General features: G+C 47.6%; 1 protein-coding gene across 1 annotated transcript; it reads left to right on the top strand.

Annotated features, from left to right (window-relative positions):
- The first annotated feature begins 153 nt into the window (after window positions 1-153).
- LOC121271060 (trypsin-like) lies at window positions 154-4584 on the top strand. Its single transcript, XM_041176764.1, has 4 exons — window positions 154-347; window positions 1791-2050; window positions 3719-3855; window positions 4355-4584. The coding sequence occupies exons 1-4, from the start codon at window positions 154-156 to the stop codon at window positions 4502-4504; spliced, it is 741 nt and encodes a 246-aa protein (XP_041032698.1). The 3' UTR covers window positions 4505-4584.
- The last annotated feature ends 5252 nt before the right edge of the window (window positions 4585-9836 follow it).

Below are 9836 nucleotides of genomic sequence, written 5' to 3'. Positions count from 1 at the left end.
TGTAAGTATGTGTGTGGTTGTGTAAGTGTGTGTATTTTTGTGTGTGTGATTGTGTTTAAGCGTGTGTGTGTGTGTGACTGCATAAGTTTGTGTGTGTTTGTGGGTGACTGTGTGTAAGTTTGTGTTTGTTTGTGGGTGCGTGTGTGCAATCAGATGATGACTATCACTCTCTGTATTCTTCTTTACTCAGCTGCTGCTTCTGCGAATCTGAAGATCATTAATGGCCAGAATTGTTCTCCTCACTCTCAGCCCTGGCAGGTTTTGCTGACCTTTAATGGGTATCGCTGGTGTGGGGGCTCCCTGATAAACGACCAGTGGATAGTGTCAACTGCTCATTGTTACCACCCGTAAGTCCAGAGATGATCACAGCAACGTGCAAACATAAAATCATACTGAAGCATACAAACAGACATAAACATACAAATGTACACAAACATAAAAACATACACAAACATACAAATGTGCACAAAAATACATACATATACAAACATACACAAACATACACAAACATACAAACACTCACAAACATACATATACAAACATACACAAACATACAAACACTCACGAACATACATAGAAACATACACAAACATACAAACATTCACAAACACACACAGGCATGCATACAAGCAAACATTCACAAACATAAAAACCGACTCAAACACACATACAAGCGTACACATAAAAACACACACACACAAACATACATACAAACATATACAATCATACACAGATCAACACTGAATCATACAGAGACAAAAACATGAACATACAGATGTACAAGCATACAATCTTACAGCACACACATACAAACAATGATGGAGTAATAAGGGTTCTCTTGCAGTCGTTTGTCATACTTTCTGTGTCACAATATGTGCCCTCACCCTCCAAAAAGGCTAAATAGAAACTTCATCATCCCCCATAAACCTCCAAAAAAAAGGCAAAACTCCAGATGAAAAATGCCCGGGTAGTGAGGGGGTAGTTTGACACTGGCCTCCTCTACATTGTTTTCTTTTTCTTGTTGGCAAGAAGGACCCAAAATTAATGATTAAATCAGGGGTCAAAGTTAAAGGAAGGAGCAAGCCAAAGAGGAGCAGCAGATGCAAAACACAGGGTTCAGCCTCAGCTGGAGTCTTGTGTCCAGCTCTGGGCACCACACTGTAGGAAGGATGTGAAGGCATTAGAGAGGGAGCAGTAAGGATTCATGAGAATGGATCCAGGGATGAGGAACTTCAGTTAATGTGGAGAGAGTGTAGGAGCTGGGCCCATTCTCCTTGGAGAATAAGTATGCTTGTATGTATGTTTGTGTATGTTTGTGTATGTTTGTATGTATGTATCCCCTTGGTGAAGAGAAGGTCGAGAGGAGATTTGATAGAGGTGTTCAAAATCACTAGGGGTCTGGACTGGGTAGAGGGGGAGAAAATGTTCCCATTGGGGGGAAGGATCGAGAACCAGAGGGGCACAGCTTTAAGGGGATTAGTAAAAGAAGCAACAGAGTCATGAGGAGAAACTTTTTCAGCCAGCGAGTGGCTAGGATCTGGAATGCACTACCCAAGAGTTTGAGGGAGGCAGGTTTAATCCAGGCTTTTGAAAGGGAATCGGGTCGTTATCCGAAGGGGAAACATTTGCAGGTTATGGGGAAAGTAGAGGGGGAATGAGTTTAAGTGAGTCGCTCTTTCAGAGAGCCAACACGGACACGGCCTCCAGCTGCACAATAACCATTCGGCGTCTTCTGGGAAACAGGAAGTAGGGAAATGACAGTGTTGCCCACTTCTCCTCAGATTGCCCAGGTCCAGCATCCTCGTGGCTCATCTGGGCGAGCACAACCTCTCTCACTCCGAGGGGACAGAGCAGCGAATCCAAGTGGTCAAGGCCATCGTGCACCCCAGTTACAACTACAGGAACTTCAACAACGACATCTTGCTGCTCAAACTGGCCTGGCCGGCCTCATTTGACCAGTACGTCAGGCCCATCCCTCTGCCCAGCCAGTGTGCCACAGCCGGGACTCAATGCAGCACCTCTGGTTGGGGGAGACTCATGATTAACGGAGGTAAGGAGGGCCGGGGTGGTGAGGGGTTGGTGAGGGGGGAGCGGGAAGGTGAGTTGGGGATGGGGGCTGAATGAATGCTGCGCTGGTTTGAGGGGATGGTGGGTGGGAGGGCAGTGTAGGATGTTGGAATGTGTGATCAAGCAATAATGCTTCACTTTCCAGCCATAACTGAAATGTAGCCATCACTGCTCCCTGGAGACCTGTCCCAGGTTTGGAGACAGTTGCAGAGATTTACTAGCAATGTGCCGGATCTTTGAAGGATCTATCTAATGAGACCCCACTCTCCCCCCTGCTCTTTCCCCCATAGCCCTATAATTTCCCACCCTTCAAGTATTTATCCAATTCCTCTTTTGAAAGTTCCTATTGAATCTGCTTCCACCGCCCTTTCAGGCAGCGCCTTCCAGATCACAACAACTCGCTGTGTTAAAATAAACTTCCCCTTATATCCCCCTCTGGGTCTTTTCCCGATTCTCTTCAATCTGAGTCCCTCTGGTTACCGACCCTCCTGTCGCTGGAAACAGTTTCTCCTTATTGATTCTATCCAAACCCCTCATGATTTTGAATTCTCGATTCAATCTCCCCCTTAACCTTCTCTGCTCTAAGGAGAACAATCGCAGCTTCTCCAGTCTCTGCACATTAGTCCCATCCACCTGGTCTCGCAGACCCACACCCAGTCCCAATCAGCTTGATTTTAGCAATAACATCTTTGTTTTTAAATCCCTCCATGGCTTTTCCCTCCCAATCTTTGTAACCTCCTCCAGCTCCGACAACCTCAATGATCTTTGTAACCTCCTCCAGCTCCGACAACTCTCCCTATCTCTGTTACACACTCCAGCCTCTACAACCCTCCCTATCTCTGTAACCTCCTTCAGCCCCTTAAATCCTCCGAGATCTCTGTGCTCCTCCAATTCCGGCCGCTTGAGCTTGCCCCGATTCCCATCGCTCCACTATTGGCGACCGTGCCTTCAGCTGCCTGGGGCCCTATGCTCTGGAATTCCCTCCCTAAACCTCTCCAACTCTCTCTCTCTTTCTCCTCCTTTAAAATACTCCTTAAAATGTACCTCTTTAACTGAGCTTTGGGTGATCTGTCCCTAATATATCTTTATGTAGCCTGATGCCAAATTTAGCTTGTTCAATCTCTTATGAAGCATCTTGTAATGTTTATAATGTTAACAGTTCTATTTAAATTCAAGTATGCTGTTGTTATTAACGTGGTGTTAATAGCAGTCTATGCATGGGCACAATGAGTTATTCAGCTGCTGATTAAGTTGGCCTGTCCCTTTAACAGGGTAACCTCTCATTGATCTAAATGCTGAGGTCATTCAGAGTTCAATTGCCGATTGGCAAATGCCTGACAATTCAATCCCTTCTACCTCAAGGGATGTTCCAATGCCAATTGCACATTGACAGTTCTCTAGACGGCCACCAGTGTTTCATATTGAGCTCTCCTTCTCCTGGCCACGAGGTTCTTCACCATCCTGTCTACAGTAACCGAACATCTCTTTGTGTCTTGGTGAGCAGACCTGGATTCAATGCCCAGTGTGTGCTTTAACCAGAGCTCTGTACACAACACTCAGTAAGCAAAACTATTGATTAAGTTGCTTGCACGTGGGAGGAGGAGAGTCACGTTTGGATCGGACTGTGCTGACTCATTTCTTTCCCCTTCAGGTGAATTACCCGAAGTCCTACAGTGCCTGAATCAGCCCATCCTGCCTGATGCTGATTGCGCCAAAGCTTATCCTCTCAACTTCACGGACAACATGTTCTGCTCAGGATACTGGGAGGGAGGTCAGGGCACATGCCAGGTAAGTGTGGCCTGACAGGGTGAACCCGAATGCATCAAACCTTGAGCGATAGGAATCGTCTCAAGCTGAGAGACAGAGGTTACATCTACCTGATGGAAGGGGAATATTTGAATTTGAGGGTGTGTAGGAGCAGGAGGAGGATATTTGGCCCCTTTATCCCTCTGACAGTGCAACACTCCCTCAGTATGACCCTCCAACAGTGCAGCAGTCCCTCAGCACTGACACTCCGTCAGTGCAGCGCTCCCTCAGTACTGACCCCCTGACAGTGGAGCGCTCCCTCAGTACTGACCCCCTGACAGTGCAGCACTCCCTCAGTACTGACCGTCCGACAGTGCAGAGCTCCCTCAACAGTGACCATCCGACAGTGCAGCGCTCACACAGCGCTGAGCCTTGTCCTTTGATTCTCTAGACCAGAATCCTGGGGGTGCTACAGATGACCATCCGATTATCACTTTGTCTATCTCGCTCTGAATTACAGTCCATATCTTTTTTGCTGCAGGGAGACTCAGGGGGACCTGTGGTCTGTAATGGGGAGCTACAAGGCATTACTTCCTGGGGTTACCACTGTGCTATGAAGGATCATCCCGGTGTCTTTGTGAAAGTTTGTAACTACAACAATTGGATCCAAGCGGTCATGGATGAAAACTGAGTGGAGAATCCTAACCCTGAAACTACCTGCAATGAGGGAAAGTAAAATGTTGCAAGTTTCCAATAAAGATTGATTGTCAAGTTGTGTTGCATTTGGATTTTTTTTTGCTACAGCTGATTTGGAAGGTGCAGAATCCCACATCCATCCCCTCGCTGCCTCCAGACTGTAACTATTCAAAAATTCCTCTCAGAAATCTGCTTTCCTCAGGGGGACATCAGAAATAGGAGCAGGATGAGGCCATTCAGCCCCTCGAGCCCCCTTCCCCCATTCTATACAAACACGGCTGATACTCTACCTCGACTCCGCTTTCCCTCCTTATTGCTTAGCATCCAAAAATCTATCCATCTCCGTCTTGAATGGATTCAGTGATGGAGCATCCACAGCTCTATGGGGGAGAGAATTCCAAAGATTTCTCCTTCCGTGGACTTAAGCACATCCAAAAATCTGCAACTCCCTGTCTTAACTCACACAAAGTCTCGTGCACCAAGCAGCCCCTGATTCTCGCTGATCTACATTGGCTCCTGGTCGGGCAACACATCGATTTTATAATCCCCATCCTGGTTTTCAAATCCTTCCATGGCCTCCTCACCTCCTCCCTATCTCTGTAACCTCCTCCAGCCCCTACAACCCTCACTATCTCTGTAACCTCATCCAGCCCCTACAACCCTCACTATCTCTACAACCTCCTCCAGACCCTACAACACTCACTATCTCTGTAATCTCCTCCAACCCCTACAAACCTCCCTATCTCTGTAACTTCCTCCAGACGCTACTACCCTCACTATCTCTGTAACCTCATCCAGCTCCTACAACCCTCACTATCTCTGTAACCTCCTCCAGCCCCTACAACCCTCACTATCTCCGTAACCTCCTCCAGCACCTACAACCCTCCCTATCTCTGTAACCTCCTCCAGCACCTACAACCTCACTATCTCTGTAACCTCCTCCAGCACCTACAACCCTCCCTATCTCTGTAACCTCCTCCAGACCCTACAACCCTCACTACCTCTGTAACCTCCTCCAGCACATACAACCCTCCCTATCTCTGTAACCTCTTCCAGGCCTTACAAACCTCCCCGTTTCTCCAGTACTGCTGCCAGAGCCTATGAATGGAAACCCAATTCTCGCACTCAAATCTTACAGCCACACAGTCATACAAACATACTGACATAAGTACATACAATTTAGGAGCAGGAGTAGGCTATTCAGGCCCTCGAGCCTGCTCCATCATTTGATAAGCTCTTGGCTGACATGTTTGTGGTTCAGCTCCACTTTCCTCTCTACCCCCTATACCCTTTGACCCCCTCCTCAATCAGAAATCTGTCTAACTCAGTCTTGAATATATTCAGTCCCCCTGTCCCCACTGCTCCCTGAGGAAGAGAATTCCACAGACTGTCCACCCCCTGAGAGAAAGAATTCTCCTCACCTCCATCTTGAATGAGAGACCCCTTTTTTTAAACTGTGCCCCCTAGTTCTAGTCTCTCCCACAAGGGGAAACATGCTCTCAGCATCCACCCTGTCAAGTCCCCTCAGAATCTTATCTGTCACAATAAGATCACCTCTCATCCTTCTAAACTCCAATGGATACAGGCCCAGCCTGTCCAACCTTTCCTCATAGGATAATCCCCTCATCCTAGGGATCAGTCATCACCCTTTCTGAATTACTTTCTAATACAGTTATGTCCTTTCTTAAATAAGGAGACACAAGCTGTACACAGTACTCCAGATGTGCTCTCACCAACACCCTGCACAATTGCAGAAAAACATCCCTATTTTTATATCCCATTCCCCTTGCAATAAAGGCCAACATTTCATTTGCCTTCCCAATCACCTGCTGTACCTGCAGACTAACATTCTGTCATTCATACACCAGGACACCCAGATCCCTCTGCACTGCAGAGTTCCGTAATCTCTCTCCATTTACACAATATGCTATTTAGCTATTCTTCCTGCCAAAGTGAACAAGTTCACATTTTCCCACATTACTCTCCCTCTGACAATTTTTTGCCCACTCACTTAACCGGTCTATAAGGCTTTTCAGACTCCTTATGTCCTCTTCACAACTTACCTTCCTACATATCTTTGTGCCATCGGCAAATTTAGCAACCATACCATTGGTATCTTCATCCAAGCTATTGATATAGATTATAAGCAGTTGACGTCCCAGCTCTGATGTCAATGGCACTCCGCTAGTTATACCCTGCCACCCAAAAATGAGAAAAATTGATCCCTAACATTTACTTCCTGTAAGTCATCGAATCCTCTATACATGCCTCCCCCTACACCATCACTCTTACCTTGTGTAGCAAACTTTGAAGTGGCACCTTATCAAAGGCCTTTTGCAAATCTAAGTACACCACATATACAGGTTCCCCCTTTGTCCACATTGCTTGTTACATCCTCAAAGAACTCCAAGAAGTTTGTGAAACACAATTTCCCTTTCACAAAACCATGTTGACTCTGCCTCACATTTTTCCAACTGCCCTGCTGTAAGCCCCTTAATAATAGATTCCAACATTTCCTTGTGACAGATGTTAATCTAACTCGCCTGTAATTTCCGGCTCTCTGTCTCCTTCCTCTCTTGAACAGAGGAGTCACATTTACTATTTTCCACTCTCATGGGACCTTTCCTGAATCTAGGGAATTTGGGAAAATTACATCCAATCCATCACCTATCTCAGCAGCTACTTCTTTTCCGACCTGAGGATGAAATCTATCAGAACCTGGGTCCTTTTCAGCTTTTAGTTTTAATAATATTCTCAGTCCCCTTTCTCTGGTGACTAAAACTGTGTAAGCTCCTCCCTCTCTTTCACCACTCGATTTACAAACATTCCTGGGATGTTATTTGTGTTTTCTACACTGAAGAGAGACACAAAATATCTGTTCAATACTTCTACCACTTCCGTATTCCCCATTATTTTCTCATTGTTGCTATTAATATTATTATCATGAATAAAAAACTCTCTGACCTTATTTGCCCCATGCCAATTTGCTCGTGGCTCAGATAGTAACCCAGAGATTTGTGCCTTTTTGGTTCTGCTTTTTAGTTTAACCCACAGCTGCGGATACTCCCTCAGAAGCCCTGCCGATGATATTGGTACCCAGACGGACCACGACCACTGGGTCCTTCCTCTCCCACTCCAGGTTCCACTCCAGACCCGAGGAGCTGTCCCTGAGCCGGGATCCAAGCAGGGAACACAACCGTTCGCAGAGATCTGTGTTTATTCCCCTCACCAAACAGTCCCCCCACTATCATTACATTCCTATTTACACCCCACGTACCTCCACTTGAATGGCTTCCTGCAGCACGATGCCTTGGTCAGCTCGCTTGTCCACACCTAGCCCCCACTTTCATCCAGATGAGCTGCAAGGGCCTCGAGCCTGTTGGACAAGTGCAAAGTGCTGAGGCCCCCCTACTGCTACCTCCTGGGCCCGCAAACCTGCCTCACCCACAGTCACGCCCTCCAGTCCCGGAGCACTGACCCAATCAGAGGACTCCAGCCTAAGAGCTGTGACCGCCTCTGGGGACAACACAATCCAGGTGACCACACCTCTCCCCCTACTGCACCCTAGATGCATCGCAGAGTCCATAACCTGGACTCCAGCTCATTAGTCTCTGAGCTGGAGTTCCTCGAGCTGCGGACACTCACGGAAGTTGTGTCACACAGGGATCCTCCATCCCTTGTGGGCTGCACCTTTTTGCCTCATCACATCCCCTCAAATCACCTCAGTTGGGCAGGATGTTTTACTTTCTCCAAGGCGCTATCAGAATGCAAGATTTTATCGTAACTTTCCTACGCTTCAACTGTGGGATAATTAACACCAGGCGTGTAGGGTGGACGTGTCCAGTAATGGAGACTGATTGTCCAGTAATGGTGATTGATTGTCCATTAATGGTGATTGATTGTCCAGTAATGGTGATTGATTCAGGGTTGTGCCTGGACAATGTATCAATACAGACCTGAGATCAACAGCTGCAAGTGTCTCTCCTTCCAGAATTCGCTTCTCAAATGACCTCTTGAATCTGATTAATGATTAGCCATGTCCGATTGCTAGGACTGTCACTTTAAGCCACATATATAAAGGACAGGGGCTTCACTGGGATCATTACCTGGGCTGGGATAAGCTGTAAGATGCAGGCTTTCCTCTTCACCCTGCTCCTGGGAGCGGCAGGTATGTTCACAGATATACTGAAATGTGTGTGTGGAGGTGCACAAGTGTGGCTGCTTGTCTGGCAATGTCTCCTCTCCCTGGTTACCCCTCCCCAATCCTTTCCCTGGCTACAGTCTGAGACTGAACCTGTCAGCTTGCAACCTCAGGGTCACATTTGACCCCCAGATTTGCTCACTATCAAACCATTCCTATTTCCACCTCCGCGACATTGCCGAGCTTCACCCCGACCCCGTCTGGACTCAACTCATTTACTGCTGAAAATCTTATCCAATCCAGCATTGCCCCCAGATGCGGCTATTCCCACAAATCCCTGACTGTTCTCCCACGTTCTACCCTCCGTAAACTTGAGATCATCCGAACCTCTGCTGCCCGTGCCTTAACTCACACTGAGTCCCACTCACCTATCATCTCTGGTGCTCGCTGACCAGCATTGGCTCCTGGTTAGCAGCATATTGATTTTAAAATTCCTCCAGCCCCTACAACCCTCCCTATCCCTGTAACCTCCTCCAGCACCTACAACCTTCCCTATCTCTGTAACCTCCTCCAGCACCTACAACCCTCCCTATCCCTGTAACCTCCTCCAGCACCCACAACCCTCCCTATCTCCGTAACCTCCTCCAGAACCTACAACCCTCCCTATCCCTGTAACCTCCTCCAGCCCCTACAACCCTCCCTATCTCTGTAAAATCCCACAGCCCCTACAACCTTTCCTCTCTCTGTAACCTCCTCCAGCCACCATAACCCTCCCTATCTCTGTAAACTCCTCCAGCCTCTGCAACCCTCCCTATCTCTCTAACCTCCTCCAGCCCCTTCACACCTCCCTATCTCTGTAACCTCCTCCAGGCCCTACAACCCTCCCTATCTCTCTAACCTCCTCCAGCAACTACAACCTTCCCTATCTCAGTAACCTCCTCCAGCCCCTACAACTCTCCTTATCTCTGTAAACTCCTCCAACCCCTACAAACCTCCTTAACTCCATAACCTCCTCCAGCCCCTAAACCCCCCCCAATTTCTGTACCCATCTCCATCCCCTACAACCCTCCCTACCTCTGTAAGCTCCCACAGCCCCTACAACCTTTCGTCTCTCTGTAACCTCCTCCAGCCACCATAACCCTCCCTATCTCTGTAAAATCCTCCAGCCTCTGCAACCCTCCCTATC

Source organism: Carcharodon carcharias, chromosome 29, assembly GCF_017639515.1.
Source record: "Carcharodon carcharias isolate sCarCar2 chromosome 29, sCarCar2.pri, whole genome shotgun sequence".
In the NCBI taxonomy this organism is placed as follows: domain Eukaryota; kingdom Metazoa; phylum Chordata; class Chondrichthyes; order Lamniformes; family Lamnidae; genus Carcharodon; species Carcharodon carcharias.
The sequence above is the reverse complement of the archived record's forward strand: the minus strand, read 5'-3'. Positions and strand labels throughout refer to the sequence as shown.